General features: G+C 40.8%; 1 protein-coding gene across 8 annotated transcripts in view; it reads right to left on the bottom strand.

Annotated features, from left to right (window-relative positions):
- Nucleotides 1-315: 315 nt before the first annotated feature.
- GLIS3 (GLIS family zinc finger 3) overlaps nucleotides 316-24,789 on the bottom strand; it is a 533,844-nt gene continuing 509,370 nt past the window's right edge. For all 8 annotated transcript variants that reach the window (XM_043890929.1, XM_043890930.1, XM_043890932.1 and 5 more), the window contains 2 exons: nucleotides 6,949-7,131; nucleotides 316-6,056 (listed from right to left, as the gene is read on the bottom strand). In XM_043890929.1, coding sequence (XP_043746864.1) covers nucleotides 5,920-6,056; nucleotides 6,949-7,131 — 320 coding nt within the window. In that variant the 3' untranslated portion in view covers nucleotides 316-5,919. The remainder of the gene's footprint in view (nucleotides 6,057-6,948; nucleotides 7,132-24,789) is intronic.

Genomic DNA, 24,789 nt, shown 5'->3' with positions numbered 1-24,789 from the left:
ACAAAGAAAAGCTTAATCAATAGAGCTCATGAATTTCCTCCAGGAACAGGACCTGGCATAGCCAAAGAATAAGCAGAGGGGTTCCTTACTGCAGTTTTCTTTGGGTGGATATTTATGAGAAGGGCAGGAGAATGTTCCCTCATTTGACTAGGGATGGCACACTGTGGCCCATGCGCAAATCTTGCCTACTGCCTTTTTTGCTTCATTTTGTATGGCTTCTAGAATAAGAATTTTTTTTTTACATTTTTAAATAGTTGAGAGAAATCAAAAGACAAAAAATATCGCATGACATCTGAAAACCACAGGAAATTCAAATTTGTGTCCATAAATAAAGTTTTATTGTAACACAGCCATATGCATTCATTTGTAGATTGTCTCTGGCTGCTTTTGAGCTGCAACAACAAAGTTGAGTAGCTGAGACTCAAAGCCAAAAAATGCATTCGACCTGGCCCTTTACAGACAAAGTTTTCAGACCCCTGGAGCAGTAAGAGTTGACCTTCACTGGTATTTGAACTAAAAACTAAAAAATGTGTATGTACAGAGCAAACATCTGTTTAATCTAATACGTGAGTCAGGAAAGTTAAGTATGGTTGCTTAGCACCCATACAGAGAAGTCCTCTGGGTGCCCTTTCTTCCTGACAGGAGGTCCTCAGTATCTGGATCTTTGTGGTAGCATTTTCCTCACTGTTGTTTACACTTCTGCCCTCTAAACTCTACATTTGAATTCTGCTTGTTTTTGAACTGTGTATAAATAGAATAACACTGTATATTTTCTTTCCTGTCTTGTTTTTTCTTTCAGCATAGTTCCTGAGACTCAGCTTTGGATGACTGCATGTGGCTGCAGTTCTGTCACTGCCTTTGCTGCATGCCTCACATGTCACTTCATTACGTGAGCACAGTTCACGTCTTCTTCCCACTGTTGGTGGACAGTTGTGTCATTTCCAGTGTTTGGCTATTGTGGACGGCATTCAACATCTTGTATCTGAACTGTTGTTGACTCCCGAGAGAGGAACGGAATAGCTGGAGTGCAGGGTATGTGTATCTTTAACTCTATCAGTTAATGCCACCCTGTCCTCCTAAAAGATTGGACCAAATCACCCTCTCGCCAGCTGTCTCCCTTCAAGGAGCAGACTCTCTGAGTCTTGTCAGTCAGCACTATTTCCACCTCTAAACCCTGAACCACATGAGTTTGCTGCCTGTTCCCCCAGCACCTTGAAGAACCAGACGAGGTGCCTGGGAGCCATCATCCCTTCGGCTTTGTATCTCCCATTAACAGAATCTTCAAGTCTTAAAATTTCTGTGAGAAAACTATCAATATTCTAAGAATGGTCCTTGAGATAATGTGATGTCTTTTAGAGTGCTGTGTTTGGCTCACTGGTCAGTCAGTTGTGCGAGCTTCCTGACTACTCTTTCCCCCTTTCCCGTCTCCTGTGGATGGGAGCTAGGGACAGAAGCTCATCACAGCCAGAGGGACAGGCAGTCCCCCAAAGGCTGCAGACCAGACAGGACAAGGAATCAGGGGAAAGAACAACCTCCCCTTTATCCTTCAGGAAATCAGAGGACTTACAGATTAGGAAGCTGATGCTTGTGTCTTTCTTGGCAGGGTGTTAGGATAACTGGGAAGAAAGGGCCCACTCCAATGGCCATCACCTGGAGGACCATGCACTAGAGGCATTTCTGAGTCATGATGTAGCACTACATTGAAAAGGCACAAATAGACCCGAAACACCAGCACACATTTATCCAGTTTTTGAAGCAGATTAATAGAATAACCAATAAAACATGTATAAAAGCTTTAATTAAATCTGATGAAATAAAACTTCATGTTTTATTTATGGACACTCCCAACATGTAAAGGATTCAGAGACACATTCATTTTTACTGTCATTTTGTCCTCATATCTATAATTAAATCCAGGCTGCAGCTCTGGCCCAAAGCGATGCGGCATTTTAAAGCTGGCCTTGGACACTCCCTCCCCCACCCCCATCTGCTTTTAATTATAATTACCGACCCAATATGAGGGAAGCGGATGGTAAAAACTAAACAAAATAAAACAAACAAACAAACAAAAAATGGTTGCTGCCATTGTGTTTTAAAACAACATGCTGAAAGAGGATTTCAGGCAGGTGGGCACATCCTCTATTTCCAGTTTTATTATGTACCAAGTGCACAATCCCTTCATTTTACTTTTGACATAAAAAAAGGACTTCATGAAACGAGACAAAATAACTTATGATTATATGAAACATAACTGTGACAAATCACAAAACTATACATATTAATAGAAAAAAGTGTACCTAATTCTTTAAAAGATTTATGACAATAAGCACCAGATGTGCCCCTAGAGTAAAATCAGCCCCATATCCAGTATGATATATGCAGTTCATTTCTCTACGTGAGTGTATATAACTATGTACAAGAGTCTGTGTGATTTATGGAAAACAGATTTCCACTTTTCCCCCCAAAGTGCTTTATGTCAGCAACATTACACAGGATGCTCTGCTGTCTGTACAAAATAAATCTCCTCTTTTTTACACTTGCCATCTCTCCAATGAGTGTTTTTTTTTTTTTTTTGCTTTACTCATTGCAAAGAAAAAAAAATGTAACCGCAGAAATTCCACACCACCAACAAAAAGTGCTGTTAAAAATGCTGCTTTAAAATGACATGGTCAAAACAGTCAAATAAAATACCAAATAATTAAATTGGACATTTTTAACCACTATTCCCCAAATTCAAGGCAACTGGGAGGCAAGGTTCTTGAAGATGGGGTTGAACACTTACCTCTGTTCTAGTATGCTAATGTGCTTGACAGCTGCTAATTTAAAAACAACAGAGTAACACCAAAGCTCTGGTTCACCAGTGGAAACTTTGCTGTGATTGACTGATGACCTTTTGTCCATTTTAGAATCACCTAAATAATTTGGGGGGGGGGTGACATGGGTAATGGGAGATATTTTACAGGAATAGAATATTTAATATTTAACACTGATCACAGGCTAAATTACAATTTACATTGTGATGCAGTCCCTTTAGGGAATTAAGACAATGCAGCAAGTAAAATATCTCTAGGCATGCTGATTTTTTTTTTAATGTAATAGGATAATTGGCTTTGGGCTGTATGTATTTTCGTGAACATCAGTTTCTTCTTCTTTTTTTTTTAAAGGGGAATGACAATCTGTGTTCAGATGTTTATGAAAATGGTTATATATCAAGAGGAAAAAGACTAGAAAATGGAAGGGAATGATCTTTTGAAGTTTCCACTTTTACTGTTACAAACATAATGATGAAAACATATATAAATCTTGTGCAATGTGAAAGCAAGCAAGGAATGAATTTAAAGGTCAGGTGAGATCCTGGAATCTAAGGCCAGCACGTGTCACCCAGAAGGAAACTGGAAGTGGCATGTCCTGGGGTCCTGAGCTCAAACCTGTAGCCAAGGTGAAACACGGGATGGGGAAGGGAGTAGGAGGGGCGCTCCGCCTTGCAGGTGGTACTGGGTCTGCTTCTGCTAATTCCTGCCAGGGAAGGAGATCCTGCAGGTGTGGCTGCCACCTGGCACCCCCAGGCTCCCTTGGGCCTCAGTGAGGCTGGCGGGGAGACTACAGATGCTCAGGAGCATCTCCTCCAGCCAGAGTATCTGGGGTTCTTCTGGCTTTGTCCTCCTTCCCTGTTTCCATGTCAAAAGACAGCCAGAAGCCACAAGTAGGCTGACAACATCAACTGCAGTAACTGCCTTACCTTTCCATCTTTTTCCTCATTACATGAATGAAATGTGTTTTGAGTTCCCTGTAGAGGCTCTGGGATTTAGAATGAATAGATTGTCTACCATACCAGAACTTCCCTTTCTCCGCAGGGTGTGGCAAAGGACACAGGTAACGCAATCCACCAAGTCTGCCAGAAGGGTGGGACTTGGTGTGCGTCTGAGAGCTCATTGGGAAAGAAAAGTCTGACGTGCGTCCTTTCATACAGCAGAGCAGAGTTTTGTAAAGTGAATAACTTGTCTCTTTCGCAGACACAGATGTCTGCATGATGGCTCTTCTCAGATCAGAGCCCACTATCCAGAGAAATGAGATTGACTGAGAGCACTGTAAAAGCGGACCCTGCGCTTGGTTCTTTATTAGCCTGATTATACTGCATGTGGGAATGAAGTCCTGAGTCAGGCAGAACACTACCGACTGTGCAGCAGACTGGAAGGACACGTCTGTCAGGATACAAACTGTCACCAGATCCTAAGTCTGACACCAAGCTGTTTAATTGTCTTGTTGGAGATTGTAATTATCCCAGTTTGACAAATAGCATTGTTTCATTTTTCTTCAGAGAACATTTTTAAAGAGAGAGAAAAGAAATCATGAGATGTGATTGTACTGGGATGTCAGAATTTACCAGGTTTTGGGGGGTTTGGCAATTTTTATAGCCTATGTCATCGGACTTGGGACCTTTTTAATTGCTTGGTAAAGGTGTCACAGAGGACAGAGGAGCCTGGATGGCTTTAGTCCTTGGGGCGGCAAGGAGTCGGGCATGACTTAGCGATAAAACAACAGCAACAAAAAGGTGTCACAGAAAATGACTTCCTATTCAGGTTTGAGATCAAATGGCCAAGAGCTCTGTGAAAATTCTAGGCGCTCAAAACAGAGTTTCAGACAAAGCGGTTGCTTCTTTTTGGCCACCTTTCCAGAACTGTCTCCTCTACCTGCCCTAAGCTAGACCCTGCTCAGGTGGTGGGTATGTCTGAACTACAGTCAAAAAAACAGGATGAGAGCAATGAAGAGGGAGGAGAAGGGCAAGGGAGCGACAGAGACTGGTGAGGGGAGATCCTAACAGAGGGAGCAGAGGCTGTGCAAAGTAGCTGGACATCGGGCACTGCTAGTTTGGTTTTCTGAGAGAACCCAGGAGCACACCTCCATGTGTCCCTGCTCTCACAGCTTCTAGCAGGTCTCTGGGCAGAGCACCAGAGTGGAGGCCATGGGTGAACCAGTCAAGAGAAATTTTCCTTTGAATAAAGTCCTCAAGGTGGAGTCACTAACAGTCAACACACGAGGCTCTCTGTGGCAGCACTGGGAAGGGGGTGGCTGACCCCATGTCCCTCAGGTAGCCTTTGCAGAACATTCCTGGTGCACACAGAAGCTATGAGGTGGGGCCAAGCCAAGCCACAGCAGAGGCCAGACGTATGTAGCTGGGGTGATTAAAATAATTATTTCCATCCAAAGAACAGACTTCTAAATATTTTTTCCTTTAAACGTACATGTAAATAACAAGGCTTTAAAATCAAAGGACTAAGATAGGTTGCAGGAATACAAAACAAGTTGTCAAGCTTTCCAAGGGGCTGTGCTTGACAGAACCTTCTCATTTTGCTTTTGGAAAAACACTGAAAAGCAATTGGTTAGCATGGGAGTACCCAGGAGGAGAGAGGCAGCCAGCTCCCTGGATGCCAGGCTGGTGCTGGGAAACTGGGCTGAGCCCATGCTGGGCTTGGATGTGGATTTCCCTTGTTGCGCCTGGCTCTTGGGTGAGGCAATTCACTGTGCTGGCAATCTGGGTTGTCCATCCTTATTTGGAGTTTTCAGCAAGAGTGATCTCCAAATTACATTTTCACATGCACATAATCTCACTGGTGTCCCTTGAAGGTTGACAATTGGGAAATAACAGATACCCAGTAGTGAGACTCCGAATTCCCTTTGAAAAGACAGTCCTGCTGGTCACTGGCAAATCCAGAGGGAAAAAGGAGCAGTTGCAAACACACCTACAAATCCCAGCTCTGACCATCCAGCCCTGCTCTCCAAAGACACATCTGTGGTGTGGCATATTGAGTTGATTTGCTTGACATCCTTTTTCTTAGGGTCTGCGAAAGTATAAGAACAAAAGGTGACAAGGAGCAAAAAGATTCTGGATGCCAGCAGCAGTGGAGGCTAGGGGAGATTTTAGCCTTCAGTATAGACAGAGGAGAGCTGGCTAGGACAGCGGTCCACAGCACTGATCTGTAAGAATGTGGCATCTTCAGGTCCACTGCGAAGAGTCTCCCCAAAGAGGCTTGATGAACCCGAAGGCAAATCATACACTGGAAAAGAAAGAGTGCACAAATCAACTGATGCTTCATCATACTTGCCAGGCATGCAAGGAGCAAATGTGGACTGGGGAGCCCACAGTGCTGGGCAAGGCCTTTCAGCGGGTCCCATCCTCAGGCTCCTTAGGTGAAGAAGTGGCTGAATGTGCAGAAAGATGGCTAAAGCAGGACTTGCACGAAAGATGGGTTGAGTAGCAATGAAAGTAAAATTTTGTAGGGAAGAGTGAGGATGGCCTCAAAAAGGAGGTGATATAAAAGTCCAGTCATTTAAGAATGGATGGGATTATCATAGAAGGGGAGGTAAAGAAAGAACATTCTAGTAGGAGGAAACAGGGAGCAAAGACAGAGAGTGAGATATGTGGGGCCAAGTGTGTTGGCGAAGCTCAGGTGCAGAGCAGGTACGGAGACAGACAAGGAAAATACATGAGATAGGAGGGTAGGTCCATGGAGTTTGATCAGGCTCAACTCCTGGGGACTATGAATGCCTTGCTGCAGATGGTCAACTTTATTCTCTAGGGCAACTAGAAATTACTGAATGTATCTAAACAGGAAAGCACCTTACTTTTTCCTTTATTTTTGGAAGGTAATGGTTACAGGTAGCACAGAGAGCAGAATGGGAAAGTTAAGGAGTTGACTCAAGGAAACTTGTTGGAAGGCTGTTGCTTAAGTCTGGGAGAAACATGATGGCACCTGAGTGAGGGTGGTGGAAGTGGGGCTGGCGGAGGCTGGAGGGGAGGATGAAGAAGAAAGACATTTCTCAGGTGTACTAGATAGGATTTGATGCAGTCGTGTGCTAGGTCAAGTCTAGTCCAGGCTGGTCATGAGAAACCCACATGATCTCACCTGCTAGTCTGCCTGAGTGTCTAAGTCACAGATACCAACATACCTGTAATGCCCGAGTGAGTTGAGAAGGCTCTGTGGAAAACATCAAAGCCAGCCTGGCCCACGGAAGTGGGGACCAGACAGTCCTCGAAGGAAGGCATCACACTGCAGGAACTGCTAGGTGGCATGGTTCTCTGAGAGTCAGGGTAATTCGGGGGGCAGAATGTCTGTAGTTGCCCATAAAATCCTGAAAGTCAAGACAGAAGTAGGGATAGATTTATGAACAGGCCATAGTCACTGTAGAAAACAAAACAATATCCTTTAGAACTAATCAGTAGTATACTTTACATAGAACCAAGAGAAAATTCCCTATAAGGTTTGGGAGGAAGATTAAATTCATGTTAGCAGTGTGTGTGTGTGTGGCGTGTGTGTGTGCACACACAGGCATGCGCACACACACTCAGTTGCTTCAGTCCTGTCTGACTCTTTGCAACCCCATGGACTGTAGTCCACTAGGCTCCTCTGTCCATGGGGATTTTCCTGGCAAGAATACTGGAGTGGGTTGGCATGCCCTCCTCTGGGGCATCTGCCTGACCCAGGGATCAAACCCGCGTCTCCTGTGTCTCTTGCACTGGCAGATCGGTTCTTTACCACTCAGCCACCAGGGAAGATCCATGTTAGCAGTAAACACTAGGAAAAAACAAGAAAATTCCATGTCAAGGAAGGAGAAGAAAGAAAGAAAAACTACTGGCTTTTCTCTTTTTGATGCCTTAAGGCCTCTGCATGGACTCAGCAGACAGATGGGCAAAGGACCCAAACAGACCACTCAAATACTCATATAATTTATCAACTAATATGATCAGATGGTAAAGACTCTGCCTGTAATGCAGGAGACCCAGGTTCGATCCCTCACTTGGGAAGATCCCCTGGAGAAGGGAATGGCTACCCACTCTAGTATTCTTGCCTGGAGAATTCTATGGACAGAAGAGCCTGGTAGGTTACAGTCCATGGAGTCGCAAAGAGTCAGACATGCCTGACCGACTAACATAGACACATGGTCAAACTGACAATTCTTTAGTCATTAAAGCAATAAAAATCAAGACAATGATATAATACCATATTCTACCTATCACATTAGCAAAGATTTCTGAGACTCATTCTTGGTGCTGGACTGAGACTGGTGACCAAGGCAGCTGTGTGTAGTGTACAGACCCTGCAAAGGAGTATAGGCTTCTGAAAACCACTTGACAACTTGGCTGTGGAACCTGAAAGTGTCCTCTTGGACAGGGGAATTTCACTTTCAAGGATGTATCCTAAAGGTATATTTTGAAAATTATAAGTCTTGCACAAACACAGTTATCACAGTGCTTGTTGTCATAACAGAAAACTGAGTCAAACTAGTCAACCATGAGAGAGTGGTGGAGAAAAGACTGGTATATTTACCTAATGGGAATGTTAAATAGCCATGAAAACAATATTTACAAGGAGTTTTTTTCATACTGTTCATGAGAAATTTCAGATATACAAGTGGATTTAAAAAAGGCAGAGGAACCAGAGATCAAATTGCCAACATCTGTTGGATCATAGAAGAAGCAGGGAATTCAAAAAAAACATCTACTTCTCCTTCATCGACTATATTAAAGACTTTGACTGTGTGGATCACAAAAAAGTGTGGAAAATTCTTAAAGAAATGTGAATATAAGACCACCTTACCTGTCTCCTAAGAAACCTGTATGTAGATCAAGAAGCAATAGTTAGAATCAGACAAGGAACAATGGGCTGGTTCAAAATTAGGAAAGTACTACCTTAAGGTTGTATATTGTCTCCCTGCTTATCTAACTTATATGCAGAGTAATGCCAGGATGCAAAATGCCAAGATGGATGAAGCACAAGTTGGAATCTAGATTACCAGGAGAAATATCAATAACCTCAGATATGCAGGTGATAATACTACCCTAATGGCAGAAAGCAAAGAGTAACTAAAGAGCCCTGGATGAAAGTGAAAGGGGAGAATGAAAAAGCTGGCTTAAAACTCAACATTTAGAAAACTAAGATCTGGTCCCATCACTTCATGGCAAATAGGTGGGAGAAAAGTAGAAACAGTGACAACTTTTATTCTTCTTGGGCTCCAAATTCACTGCAAATGGTGAAATTAAAAGATGCTTGCTCCTTGGAAGAAAAGCTATGACAAAGCTAGACAGCATATTAAAAAGCAGAGACATTACTTTGCCAACAAATATCCATCTAGTCAAAGCTATGGTTTTTCCAGTAGTCATGTATGGATGTGAGTTGGACTATAAAGAAAGCTGAGCTCCAAAGAATTGATGCTTTTGCTGTGGTGTTGGAGAAGACTCTTGAGAGTCTCTTGGACTGCAAGGAGATCCAACCAGTCCATCCTAAAGGAAACCAACCCTGAATATTCACTGCAAGGACTGATAATGAAACTGAAGCTCCAATACTTTGGGCACCTGATGTGAAGAGCAGACTCATTGGAAAAGACCCTTATACTGGGAAAGACTGATGGCAGGAGGAGAAGGGGGCAACAGAGATGTTTGGATGGCATTGTCAACTCCATGGACATGAGTTTGAGCAAACTCTGGGAGATAGTGAAGGACAGGGGAGGCTGGTATGCTGTAGTCCATGGGGTCACAAAGAGTTGGATATGACTGAGGGACTGAACAACCACAAATGTATATGCAGATTGCAAGGCAACATTTCTCTAGTTCTCTTTGGGGGACTTTCTTTGGCTTTATATTTTTCTGAATTTTAATAGTGGTGATGAATAAGTACTCTGAAGCTAGTCAGACTTCCTGGGTTCACATCCTAGTCTGACTCCTGACCAACTGTGTAGTCTTGGTAAATTATTGAGCCTCTCAGTGTTTCAGCTTTCTAAACTGTAAAATGGGATTAAAAGTAGTACCTATATCTCATTGAGTTATTATAATGAAGATTAAATTAATATTTGCCTGTTACACAATATAATCTGAGAATTAATTATACAATTAACATTAATATATTTGACAATATAATTTATATACATTGGCTAAATAAGAAAAAAGTAAAGTTATGTCACAATAATGTAGCTCTCAAAATTTTTATTAAGAGAAATAAAAATGTCCAAAAGGCAACAAGTAATCCTTCAACAATAACCAAATGTAAGAACAGATAAGACAGTGGGCAAGTCTCTCACTTCCAGTTCTCAGGTGGAATCCTCTGGAACAGTTTTGGCCCTTGGGACCTGTGCTACATACCTCTCTCCTGTGTTGGTTCCTAGATTCTGCACTAATCGGTACACATTCTGATTTCTTCACTCACCCCAGTGCAAGCTCAAAAGAGCCACAAGCGTGAGTGTGCTGAAAGACCTGGATGTACTGTTTCATAGTTTGGGAGGTTCTTTGAACTGATCCTCACTGTGGGTACCCCGTGGCCAGGCACATATAATCACGGTTTCCCTATTATGAGGAAAACATTACCATGAACCATCACAGTCGGTTTATTAGAATGTAATGTCTCCTCACTGAACAAAATAGGCAGTATTTGCTATTTATATCCCTATGCTGGCTCTGTTCAAATCTGTAACCCATAAACACCTTGATAGCATTCCTCAGTGTAATATTAACCTTCCAGGAAGAGAAGACATTTTTCACTAAACTCCCGCAACTCCCCAAATAGGGACATTAATCATTCAGGTATGTCAGGGACAGTGATAGAGACTTACGCTGCCCTTCTGTGAAAAACAATTCATTCTTTCTTCCCTGTCTTCTCCCTGCTTCAGAGACAGCATGACTTCAACCTACATGAGTGTTGTGATGTGCTAGAGTATAAAAATTTGTGATACAGTGAAATACACCCAGTAAAGTTAAATATTAATAGTAAACCCAACATTGGCCTTCCGTGGTGGCTCAAACAGTAAAGAATCTGCCTGAAGAATTCCATGGACAGAGGAGCCTGGAAGGCTACAGTCCACGGGGTTGCAAAGAGTTGGACATGACTGAGCAACTAACACTTTCACTTTCACTTTTTCAAATCCAACATTCTGGGCTCCACCTCCCTGCTTCCCCGTCAGTCTGGATCTGAGTGAGAGGGCAGAGTGAACTGCAATTCCTGTCTGTGGGTGTCTTGGCTGACACGAGAAACAGTCAAAACCAGAATGGCCCCACAAGCATGTTTTATCACACTCACAGCCAACTCACAGAAAGAAAATCCTCTTTATGAAATCCCTCCCTTCAAGAAGTCAGTTACTAAAGTTGCCAAACACACTGGTGTGGTTGAGTGCGGTCACTCAAATCAAAGAGCTTCAACATAGCCTCTTCCCACTGCTATTTCCATAAAACTAACAAAATTTTTAAAAATTCCATTAGGATCTTGCCACACACACAAACTCAGAGAAAGCCTAACTCATTTTCTGGTGAATGGCTCATGTATTTTAGCTGCTGAATTTCATGTAGTAAGTTTGGAAGGAACACTACCTCGAGGGCCCAAAGCAAAACGAGGCAAGATGTTAGCATATTTCATGGGCATAAAACATGAGTGATGGTAAGGTCAACCCAGTCAACCAGTCAGCGAATGATGTTATCAAGTACTGTTATCAAGGTGCTTTTAGAGATACCAAAGAAATAAAAGGTAATACTGTGTCCTTGAGGATGGATAATGCAGTTCGAACAAGAACACATACACTTAGAATAGCATAAGAATGCACATGTATGTTTATGTTGGCAATAAATGTTAGTCCTCCCATTTAGTTAGAAAATCACCCCTCCCCTATTTTAGAAGTTATTTTTTAACCCAAGGATGGACGGGGAGGGGGAATTTGCAGATAAACTGACTTTACTATGTAGCTCCTGAGGATCAAGGTCTTTCCTCCTCTTGTTAATTCTGGGAAGTCTTTTTTTCCTCCCCTTCTAGAAACAAGCTTGTTTTCTAATTATAAAAATATTCTGAATTAACTGTATCAACTAGAAAATGTAGAGGTGTATATGCAAAGAAAATAAAAATTACCTTTATTTCCAAGATTCCGACATAACCAGATACATACATGCAAAACTGGAATGTTATATATATTGTTTTGTATCCTGTTTTCTCCCCTAATATTACCTATGAGCTCACATAGTATTAAAATTCATTCTTAAAAACCCCTCCTCTTTGTCACATGGGGTCACTGACAGTTCTGTGATGATAGATTAGATTGGGATTTCATGGTCACTCTTGCTGCCTAATGATGATAAAGCAGTCCATGAAGCTGGGTGTGGATTTTCTTCCCAGCATGGAAGGGAAGTGGAGGAAGTCAGTGAAAAAAAGGAATCACATGACTAAATATGATAATGAAAGGGTATTCCCTAGGGCAACACTGTCTAAGAGAACATTGTGTATTGATGGAAATGATCTGTATCTCACTGTCCAATACAGGAGCTGCATAACTACAGAGCATTTGAAATGTGGCCAGTCAACTGAGGAACCAACTTCTAAATTTTATTTAGTTATAATTAATTAAAATTTATATGGCCATACATGCCTGTGGCTACTGTACTGGACAGCACAACTCTAGGGCAATCTGCACTCTCAGGTTTAACAGACTTTGTTTCAGGAATGTTTCTGATTAAATTCTTAGAGAAAAAAACATATTACCCACCAAGAGCTTAAATAAAAGCCAGATAATGATTCTTACACTCCTGCTCTTCAGGATAGAAAATATATTAGAGCTTTATTACATTTATCTTTTCCTTACAAATTTATACTTTAGTCATTGTGGAAGGAACCAGAATATAAATACTTCAATGAATAAATAATGGTCACCCAACTCCCAACCCTTGTGAGAGCTGATGAGCATTGTTCTAAGTTAAACTTCTAGGGCATTTCAGCTCTGCTGCAAAAATCACTTTCCTTTCTGGAAGTAAGAGAAGGAAAAGGAAACATATCACCCACTTTCTGCAGACTATGGGCCTAGCTCCCTGTGTGTGTGGGAGTGCCAACAGCATAGGTGGGTCTCCAATTTCCCTACCAGTTGAGGATGGAATAAAGTACCGAGGCTTTCAATACCGAGGCTCTATCTTACACTCACGGATGGAGATGAATACCACCAGCCCAAACTTTGTCAAGGTGCTATGTCCACAGCTGTGCCCCTAGCGGGTTTGTTTATATAGCAAATAGTTTTGTAAAACAAACTCTTCTTCTCCTTTACGGTGAGACTGAGAACCACCACCAAACTCCAGATGCCAGGAAAAGATGGACAACATTCAGAAGACTGGATCTTCTCTGTTGTAGGTTCTGCCCACCCTTGATACCAACTTGCAGACAGCCCACGTGTGGAGTCCATCACAGGCATCAGGAAAGGTGCCTCAGAACTAATGTCTCAACCAGAGTGTGGCCTGATCAGGCTGGGAAGAACCTTTGGTGAAGCTACTTAGAAAGAATGCTGAGAGCAGTTGCTTCCCAACAACCCTCAATATCTTCAGATGGGAAAGCCCTTCATCTCCTGTGTGATCAGAGAGTATCATTTCAGGCATCCAAGCCAAACACTTATTTTCAGATGTTTCCCAAATCTCAGAAGTCATCCTGTTCACTTGACCTTTCAGAAGAAACACTGACTAAGAGTCTGTATTTTTGCTATTGTATATTTGTAAAATGGGGTATTCACAGTATCTACTTCATAAGGCAACTGCAAAGGTTAAAGAAGATTAAGGGATGATCCATGTAAAGAGCTGCACCTGTCTGGCATAGAGCACTCTACAAATATTACTTTTCACTTTTCTTCCCTATTCTTTTAACACAAACATTTCAACTTCTATGCTTTTGTTTACTTGACAACTACATTCTAAGCACTTACTCAAGTCTGGAGACACAGTGGTGAATAAAACATACCTCCTGCCTTTTTGGAGTTTATGTTTTAGTGAGAAAGAAAGATAAACATATAAATGAAAAATCAAGTAATGTAATTTAAGATTACATATGAACAATAAAAAGGATTTTCCTTAAGGAATATACAAAGATGCAACTCTTTTCTCTGGACTGCATTCAAGATAGGAAGAGGGAAAAAGCTCAAATAAGAAAGAAGTTTGGCAAGATGAGAAGGCAACCCTCAGAATGGAAGAAAATAATTGGACTGAAACAAATGACAAAGGGTTAAACTCCATAATATACAAGAAACTCATGTAGCTCAATACCAGAAAAACAAACAACCCAATCAAAAATGGGCAGAAGACCTAAACAGACATTTCTCCAAAGAAAACATACGGAGGCTAATAAACACATGGAAAGAAGCTCAACATTACTTGCTATTCAGTTCAGTCGCTCAGTAATGTCTGACTCTTTGTGACCCCATGGACTGTAGCACGCCAGGCTTCCCTGTCCATCACCAACTCCTGGAGCTTGCTCAAACTCATTTCCATTGAGTCAGTGATGCCATCCAACCATCTCATCCTCTGTCACTCCCTTCCCCTCCTGCCTTCAATCATTCCCAGCATCTGGGTCCTTTCCAATGAGTCAGTTCTTCACATCAGGTGGCTGAAGTACTGGAGCTTCAGCTTTAGCATCAGTCCTTCCAATGAATATTCAGGACTGATTTCCTTTAGGATGGACTGGTTTGATGTCCTTGCAGTCTAAGGGACTCTCAAGAGTCTTCTCCAGCACCACAGTTCAAAAGTATCAATTCTTCAGCTCTCAGCCTTCTTGATGGTCCAACTCTCACATCCATACATGACTACTGGAAAAACCATAGCTTTGATTAAATGGACCTTTGTTGTCAAAGTGAGATCTCTGCTTTTCAATACACTGTCTAGCTTTGTCAGAGCTTTAATTCCAAGGAGCAAGTGTCTTTTAATTTCATGGCTGCAGTCACCATCCACAGTGATTTTGGAGCCCAAGAAAATGAAATCCGACACTGTTTCCACTTTTTCCTCATCTATTTGCCATGAAGTGATGAGACCAGATGTCATAATCTTTGCTTTTGGAATGTTGAATGTTAAGCCAGATTTTTCACTCTCCTTTTTCACCTTCATAAAGAAGCTCTTTAGTTCCGCTTCACTTTCTGCCATTAAAGTAGTATCATCTGCATATCTGAGGTTATTGATGATATTTCTCCTGGCAATCTTGATTTCCAGCTTGTGAGTCATCCAGCCCAGTATTTTGTATGATGTACTCTGTACAGAAGCTAAATAAGCAGGGTGACAATATATAGCCTTGAGGTATTCCTTTCCCTTTTGAACCAGTCCATCATTCCATATCCAGTTCTAACTGTTGCTTCCTGCCCTGCATATAAGTTTCTCCAGAGGCAGGTCAGGTGATTTGGTATTCCCATCTCTTGAATTTCCCACAGTTTGTCATGATCCACACAGTCAAAGGCTTTAGCATAGTCAATGAAGCAGAAATATATGTTTTTAAATAATTCCCTTGCTTTTTCTATGATCCAGCAGATATTGGCAATTTGATCTCTAGTTCTTCTGCCTTTTCTAAATCCAGCTTGTACATTTGGAAGTTCTCAGTTCACATACTGCTGAAGCCTAGCTTGAAGGATTTTGAGCATAATCTTGCTAGCATGTGAAATAAGTGCAACTGTACAATAATTTGAATATTCTTTGGCATTGCCCTTTTTTGGGATTGTAATGAAAACTGACCTTTTCCAGTCATGTGGCCACTGCTGAGTTTTCCAAATTTGCTAGAATATTGAGTGCAGCACTTTAACAGCACCATCTTTTAGGATTTGAAATAGCTCAGCTGGAATTTCATCACCTCCACTAGCTTTGTTTGTAATGAATCTTCTTAAGGCCCACTTGACTTCATGTTCCAGGATGTCTGACTTTAGGTGGGTGACCACACCATCTGGTTATCTGGGTCATTAAAATCTTTTTTGTACAGTTCTTCTGCGTATTCTTAAAGTCCCAGGGTCAGTGACAGAAAATGCATGACCCACTCCCTTTGGCTACCCTAATTTCTTCTATTCCAACATTATTATGGCTCTTTGTGCATTCCCTCCTCCTCTCTGGTGACCCTTGCACACGCCACTTTGAATACCTTCTGTAACCCACGACATAAGTCAATGAGAAGAAAGAGGAAAATTAGAGAAGTCTCTGGTAAAGCTCTTAAAGGCCATAAGAATATGATCTCTGGCATCACAGCTTCTCAGCATGTTTCATGCTCTCCTACTTTACTCAGAGAAAGGCCCAGGGAATTACACACTTACTACTCACACGGTATGATTTCAAAAACTTTTGAAAAGTCCTTCTTAGGCAGCCTCTGATATACCTGTCTTGTAAGTAGGTAATTCAAACAAATGTTCTCATTTTATAGACAAAGAGATGGAATTTGAATCACTTGTCTTTATAACCAATACTTTTGTTTATGTAATACTATGCAAATAAGAGAAAAGTGGAAAATTCATACATTTTAATATTTATGAACATCCAGTTATTTGGAATTATTCATGGATCCAGTCTCTGTCTTAAAACAAATGGGGAGTAGAGCTTAAAGTCATCATATACTTTTCTACTAAGTTCAGAGCTTTCTCATCTGGAGTCTCCTTGCTTTTGGCATTTTCATAGACATTTTGGTTAGTGTTACACCAACTCCCCACCCCAGAGAATTTTTTCAAAAGGAAGGAAAGGAACTAATATTTATTTATTCTGAGATAGGCATTGTTTTAGGTGTTTTACATAGAAAATCTTCATTCTAACAACTTTGTAAAAAACTGAAATATAGTTGATTATAATATTCTTTTAATATCAGGTGTGCAGAAAAGTAAGTCAAATATATATATATATATAAACACACACACATACAGGTTATTTTCCATTATCAGTTATTACAAGATATTGAGTATAGTTCCTTGTGCTGTACAGTAAATCTTTGTTGTTCATCTATCTTATGTTTATCAGTTTGTATCTGTTAATCCTATACTCCTAATTTATCCACCTCCCCCCAACCTTTCCCTTTGGTGACCATAAATATGTTTTCTATGTCTGCAGATCTGTTTTTATTTTTTATATAGATTAATTTGTATTATTTTTTAGGTTCTACAATTAAGTGATATCATATAATACATCTTTCTCTGACTTACTTCACTAAGTATAATATTCTCTAGATTCATCCATGTTTCTGCAAATGGCAACATTTCAATCTTTTTTTACTTATAGTAACTTTTGAATTATGTAGTACTGTCCCCAGTTTATAGACAAGGAAACAGAAAAGTTCAAATAACTTATCCAAATCCTCATAGCTGCCAAGTTTCAGAACCAGGACTCAAACTCAAATCTGTTTGGTAACATAGTTCATACAGATAACAAGGTTTAAGCTTACAGACCAATCAGTTTAAGCAAAATCTGGCCGTTTTGTTGAGGTCCCTCACTACTAGATCGCAGGTAGAGTTACTCGGATCAACATTTCATAGAGTACAAATATTTTCATCAGGGAGAAAGAATTGAATTCATTAACAAAATTGATGAAATTATCTAAACATTGAAAAATTCAAAAAACCCTGAAGAGTAGAAACAGACATTTCAGAAATTTCTTTTGGCTAGTTTTCTGATTTAGTCACTATTTTTTTTCTATCCATTACATGAACAACTTGGATCTGGGTTCAAAGCCTGGATAACCCATTAACCAACTATGTGTCTTTGCATAAATTATTTTCCTTCTTGAGCCTTATTTTCATTTAAAATAATATCTATTTTATAGGACTGCAGAAAACATTATACATGAGAGCATTTATAAAAGCATCCAGTGCATTCCCCAGCATGTAGTAGGCCCTCAATAAACAGTAGCAATTATCATCACTATGAAATAAGCTTAGAAGTATTTATAGATTCTGTATAATGCACATGTAATTCTTACACAATTTTCACATAGCCTGCCACCATTAGGTTTAAAATGATGCTGCTCTCAAAAATGAAGCCTCCATAGTTCAGTTGCCATTTTTCACCTTGGTCCCTGCTCTTGGCCAACAACCTCAGCCAGGTCTTCTTGTAGTCAGAACTCTCTGAAGCTTCCCCCTGGGAGTGATGGAGAAACTGACTCTTCATTTTAATACAGAATCTATAAATGGGGAAGCTACAGGAACAGCTTACAGACTGTGTTAGGAAGACAGATTTTTCTTCGGGTTGAGAACTAAACCAGCTTGCAAAAGCACTTGAGCTATTTAAGACTGACATTTAAGCAACTACTGTACTTAGGAGAAGGAAAATAATGGAAATAATAACCCTTAACATTCCATTTGGGCACATTCCTATTGAAGGAACCAGGTTACAGTGGTTGAAAAGCTGACCAGTGGAGCAATCGCCTGGTCCCCTAGCCCCCTGTCAGATGTGTGGCAGCAGGAGGGCATCAAGTTCGACAAATCCACCTGGTTCCAAGCAGTGGGGCCATTTTCATCCACAGCTTCTACCACTAGCCTGCAGGCCACAGGGAGATGCTTCTGCACACTCTGGTGCTCTCCTCTGCTCCTGAGCCTCACAGCTCCTCTCCTGGTTTGCAGCAAGCTGCTAACAGAATGTATTACTGTGAGCCAACCACACTCTGGCCCTCTGAGTTGTATACTTGGAGTAGCGGAAGAGGAAGATGGTCTGCTACTGATTCTGCAAAGGTTCAAATAAGGGGATGAGAGTGGGCAGAACATGTTGCTGAGAGGAGCAAAAAGGAAATGGGAGAAAGCAGAGTGAGAAGAAAGGCATGCATAAAACCTTCTTGGTTAAAAGATGTAACTGATTTTCATTTAAATATTTTCAAACCAACCAAAACCCTAATGTGTGGTGGCCTATGGCTTCCAAAATCTCAAAATGATAAGCCGCCAAAATAAACTAATTGCAATGTGTCTCAGTAATTGCCATGTGTTGATATATACAGTTACAGTAAAATGGTTCAGTGAATCCTGATGGTGACAATGCACATATGGCAAAGAAACAGAGACTCTCTAAACCAGAAGATCTGAAATTCTTAAGATAAATATGAAAGCCAGCTTTGCCATTTATTGGCTGTGTGGCCTTGAGGAAAACATAGCCTCTCTGAGCCTTTGAATCTCTACTGATTGAAGGGAGAAAAGAATACTATTGCGGGAGCATAATCCTCACAGTAGGGAGGGGAAGAAGCGCAGGAACAAATGGAAAGAGACTCAGTGCCCAGTTGTACTCCATCACCCGTCTATGACTCAAAAGTTCAGGATATATGTGAAGTGCAGAATATGAAGAGTGGAAGACCAGGACATCCTGTTCTGGTGAGTGTGTGAAGTGAACACTTTGGCCACTGGTCAAGGTTGAAAAGAATGAGTTGGGAATTTCTCTATGACAGAGGGTCACCCTGTTGCCAGTATATATACCCCCCCCAGGCGACCACAAGGATCAAATGAAATAATAAGTGTGGGAATATTTTGCAAACAGTAAAACACACTGAAAATTCCAGCTCGTTCAGTCTCATTATAAGCTTGGTGTTACTTATCATCCTACCTTCTCTGAGTACAAAGGTAAATTTGCACTCAATTGAGTCAAGCTATGTTGCATGGACTGCAAGGAGATCCAACCAGTCCATCCTAAAGGAGATCAGTCCTGAGTGTTCATTGGAAGGACTGATGTTGAAGCTGAAACTCCAATACTTTGGCCACCTGATGCGAAGAGTTGACTCATTGGAAAAGACCCTGATGCTGGGAGGGATTGGGGGCAGGAGGAGAAGGGGACGACAGAGGATGAGATGGCTGGATGGCATCACCGACTTGATGGACATGAGTTTGAGTAAACTCTGGGAGTTGGTGATGGACAGGGAGGCCTGGCGTGCTGTGATTCACCGGGTTGCAAAGAGTCGGACACAACTGAGCGACTGAACTGGAACTATGTTGCATAAAGTTTACAAGCAACCCTTTGACTTAGGAGTAATTGAGTCTAAAACAGAAAAAGGAAAGCATGGCAAAGAATGAAGATTTAATTCTATCTTCCCTTGTCCTTCCAAGCAAGCTTCGCTGGAAGAAAGGTCTGGCAGAGAAGAAGATTCCAGATGGAGATTAAAAGGGACATTAACATGAAATGCTGCAGCCTCCCCTGGGAGCCATCCTGGCTCTCTACAGCTTTTAGGTTGTCCTGCATTTATAGGACCTCCCCCAGAAGGTAGAAGGAGAAAGTAGATGGAAAGTATTTCCTCAGGCACTGGCCAATTGCTTCCTTTGGATTCTCTCTGATTGGGAACCATGGGGAGGGGATACTGAATCCCACACTTAGGGTCTAGGCCTTTGATTCTTAAACTGGAAGCCACAGCATCAGCTCCATCTGGGCTCTACAGTAAGCTAAGCCCTAAGAACATCTTTAGATGATTTTCAATCTTTGGAAAGTTTTCCAAATGAAATACCAATAGAAAAAAAAAAAAAAAAAACAGAACAGCTCTGATTTAATTTGGAATGCAGAAGGAGAGCTCTTCCAGTGGGCATCTTTTCCCCCTAGGCTGACCTCCAGCCCCTTCTGCTGGATTCCAGGGGCTCTTGTGGATGAAGTGATAATGGCTGTCCCAAAGTGACTCTGAAATCCAGATGGCTCACGATGACCTCTGTTCCCCCCCTCCTCCCCCGCCCCCCGGCGGCGCCATTCTCTGGCATGTAAGTTCTTGGGCAAGGTGAAATCATGGGACCTCATTTGAGTGACTCAGAAGTCGTGGTCTTACTGATGGCCCCACAGTGATCTTGTGGCCTAGGCTTCTGATGTCTAACTGTAACCAAGCTCCCACATTATATCCGTTCTACTAACTAGGTGATTTCTTGTTTCCCCAAATCCAAGTTTATGACTATACAGTTTTCCAGCATCCTAATCTCTACAGGTGGGTACCATCTCACACTTGCATCGATAGCTTGTTTCTCCCACTGAACTTCTGCCTCACAGCTAAGTCCCTGTTACACACAGTCAAGCTGCCCCAAAAACTACTGTCTAGAATATTACGTTGAGATGAAATCTGGACTTGAAGTAAAAGAAATCTATATAGGTGGGTTTGACAAAGCAGAGGAGGCTTTGCATTTGTAAAACCTGATGTCTGTCACTGTATCCCCAAATTCCTGTCACTTCCTTCCATCGGGCCACTAGGAAATTTGCCTTTTCGTCTTGTCAGACCTTGTGGACACTGACTACTAATGTGGATAACCAAATCTAAGATCTGCCACCCTTTGCTCCACCCCTCCAGCTGGGTAGTCTTCTCACTGCCCCTGGGCTCACACTCTGACGGGCATGTCTAGTCTGCAGGGCCTCTCCTTTCCTTCTTACTCTCATCCCACTGAAAACCAAACTCTTAATTTTTAAGTAGATAACAGGCACCTCAGTTCTGCCAAGTGCTAGAGGGATTAAATAGATGACATAATTTCTTGCCTACATATGGGTCATGAGGAATATTCTCTCATGGTTGAGTTCAAAAGCTTTGCTTGCTAAGAATCATCCCTTGGGTATGAGCTCTGGGCAGGCAGGGATTTTTGTCCATTTTCTCTATTGATGTGGCTTTAACACACCAAACAGGCACATAACAGAAGCTGAATGTTTGAGAATAACTGTATGAGTGAATGATCCTACAAGAAGAGCCTTTGCTGAAGATACTGATGGTAAGAGGAACTGTGGCTGAGCTCAAAGATTTTGATCTGTGATCCTGTACACAATAGCCTATCAGGAGTTTCAGAAAAAAATAGAGATTTCCCTTTCTAACAGAGAAGGAAATGGCAACCCATTCCAGTACTCTTGCCTGGAAAATTCCATGGACTGAGGAGCCTGGTAGGCTGCCATCCATGGGGTTGCAAAGAGTCAGACACGACTGAGCGACTTCACTTCACTTCACTTCCCTTTCTAACACTGAAATTTTTCTTTTAATTTAGGGAGAAACAAAAATGATAGAAATACAACTGGCTCTATCAAGGTGACCTGGAGAATTTTGCTGCTCTAAGCCACCATTTTCTGTTATACATCAGGAGGCCACCAAATCTGAAGAAAAACAAGAGTGGGCAGGAGAATCAAGTGACTCAACTCATCCACAGAATGCTTTGCACTCTTTTAGAAAACCATCCGAAGGTCAAGGAACTCAGCCAACTAATCTGAGTTTCATTTCAAAATAGGAGCAGAAACATATCTTTTACTGTCTTCAAAAAGTTATAATGACGATTCAGGTGTTCATCCACAAAGTATTTTATTGAGCCGTTCCTTTTAGTTTCCAGGCACTGAAAATGATTTTGTACCTAAGAGTAATTTATAAAACATACATTGCAATATAAATGTAGGTACTATCACTGACCTCAATGGTATTGATAAAAGCACTACATCAGCCCAGAACCATAGACACAAACAACCTTGGGGGTAAATATTTGGATAATTTCAGTCCTTGGAATCATTATGCCATACTGAGGACAGAATTAAAGAATCTGAAGCTTTGCTTTAGGATGTGTGATATGAGATCGGGTTTGTGGAAGAATGTATTAATAAGAGAGGAGTAGCTGGTCATTATACTTAAATGACCTAGAAAAAGGTCTGAATTTATTTACTTTGATAAACTTGCATCTTTAAGGTATAGTTCTCAAAGACTTTGCAATAGAACTAGAGAGCTTAGTCAGAACAATCTGGTTAGAAAGCAAAAAATGAATGAAAAAGAACACTCACAATTGTAAGTAAATCATCTAGAAATTCTAAGGGAACTAGGATCATTTTGCAACATGGTCTGAGCCCGATTATCTGAATGGGCATAGATCAAACCGATTCTAGTGTTGTATTGTTGCTCTGTTTTATTAACACAGTGGCTGTGTTACCAGTAACACAGATGTTTCTGATGTGTGTGGGGTTTTTCCCTTTAGGAAACTCCAACCAAAGTTATTCACATTTTTCCTTCTAAACCATGAGTTGCTTATCATATTTATAAGGAAAATTCCAATTAAAACACAAGAATTACAAAACATGGATTGCCATGAATATGTTCAGACCTGAAGACTTCAACTGAGCAGCCCCTAAAATAGAGTTATAAGAAAACATTTAATTTGATTTTAAGAGTTCAATTTATTAGAGGCTAAACTTTATGAGTTTCAGATACAAGACAAAACATTTGCTTCTGGAAAAAATGTCACTGCTTCTCCCAAAGAATAAAAAAACAGCACTAAATCTGTAATAATGCTCATTAAACACTTTTCTATAGTTTTCAACTTAACTGACAGAGAAGTCACAATAGTCAATGAAACAATTTTCTGGATATTTTTCTTCTCTTCAATGAATTTTTGAGTTCCAATTGAGAAAACAAACTTTCCTACTGCCAATGACACAACCTGACTGGCAAGTGAAAGAGCAAGTGAACTACTTAATAAATAATATAACTACTTAAGTAGTAGTGCCTGTTACTTAATTCCTATTATAAGCAAAACACCTTTAGAGCTCCATAAGAATATTAAAACATGCTCAATCGTATTACTAACCAAAGGAAAAATCAAAACAACTTTGGTGCACAAACTGGCAAGGATTAAACTGACTGGCGATATCTAGGGTGGGAAATGAGTGCTCTAATGCACTGTTGTTGAGTCTAAATTGGTATGGACTTTGTGAAGGAATATATGGCAGTACCTATCCAGCTTTAAAATGTATATAACCATTAATCCAGCAATTTTCCATTTAGAAATATTCCCTAAAGAAAGTATGCAGAAAGATATGCATGTGTGTGAGAGTGCTTGTGTAAACACACAGTATACACCAGGAGATTTAATACAGCACTGTTAACAAAAGCAACAAGTGAAAAAAATGAATTTCTTTTAACAGTGGGATGATGAAAAAATGATGATAAGTTTTTGTTAAGTACTGTATAATTACAAAGGAGTTGATCTACATACATTGACCCAGAAAGCAAAAGCATATATTTTGTTAAGTTAAAAAAAAAAATGTCATAAAATAAAATGCTTATTATGAGCCCATTTTATAACAGGGCAGATGTCATGTACATATGCATGCATATATTTCATTCTCAGAAGTATTCTTAAAGGTCTAAAAAGAATACTCACCAATCTTAACAGTCATTATCTTTAAGCAGTAGTTAAGGTGAACATAGCCTGGGAAGCAAATTAAGCTCTTCATAAACTTAAGGACCCTAAGCACTTTTAAAAAATGAAAAGGCAATTTTTTTTTCTAATTTAAAAAGTCAAATAATTTAAAAACTGCATTTAAGGAATGTGCTAAGAGCCCAGTAAACCTAGTTTGTTGATTTAGTAATCAGGCTTCCAAGCATTTTCCCCCAGCACATGTGTACCTGAGCAAACATGGCACGTGATAGGACGCACACATATGTGCACATGCACACACACACAGACACATATACACACCTGTGGGGTAAGACCACTGGGGCATTCAGAGAGCCGGCACTCCCTTCCCTTCAGGGACTGTGACAGCTCTGAATCCAGGGCTAAGAGCACAGACTCTGCTGGCAGATGGCCCTGGTGTAGTTTCCAACTCCATCATTTCAAGATTAGGAAATCATGGGCAAGTTACTTAACGTTTTAGTGATTCAGATTCCTCAGCTGTAAAATGGGAATAAACAATGCCTTCTTTATAGGAATGTTATGAGGACTAATGGGAAAGGGCGATGTAAGCGGGGACCACATCACCTGACCCAGCGGGAAGGAAAAGGCAGACATTGTCAGCAATCAGTATGCAAAGACACAGCACAAGTAATTGGTGGGAGATCACTTTGTCTCCTGAATCATTGTACCTATATTGCTAGCAATAATTTTAGTTCTCTAAGTAACCTCATCTTTAGTGGTTCACATTTAAATTTCACACAAAAATAATTCCCAAGTAACTAAAATCTCCCACAGTACTGTATCTACAAGCATCATCATGAAGGAGAGTTAAGTGTGGGCTCTGGAGTCAGACTGTGTTTATAATACCAGCTCTGATACTCACTAGGTATGTGACTGGGGGCAAAGTCTCACCTGGGAAGCTAGATTATA

The sequence above is a fragment of the Cervus elaphus genome, chromosome 29 (assembly GCF_910594005.1).
Source record: "Cervus elaphus chromosome 29, mCerEla1.1, whole genome shotgun sequence".
NCBI lineage: Eukaryota > Metazoa > Chordata > Mammalia > Artiodactyla > Cervidae > Cervus > Cervus elaphus.
Note: the sequence above shows the minus strand (reverse complement) of the source record. Positions and strands in the feature narration are given on the sequence as shown.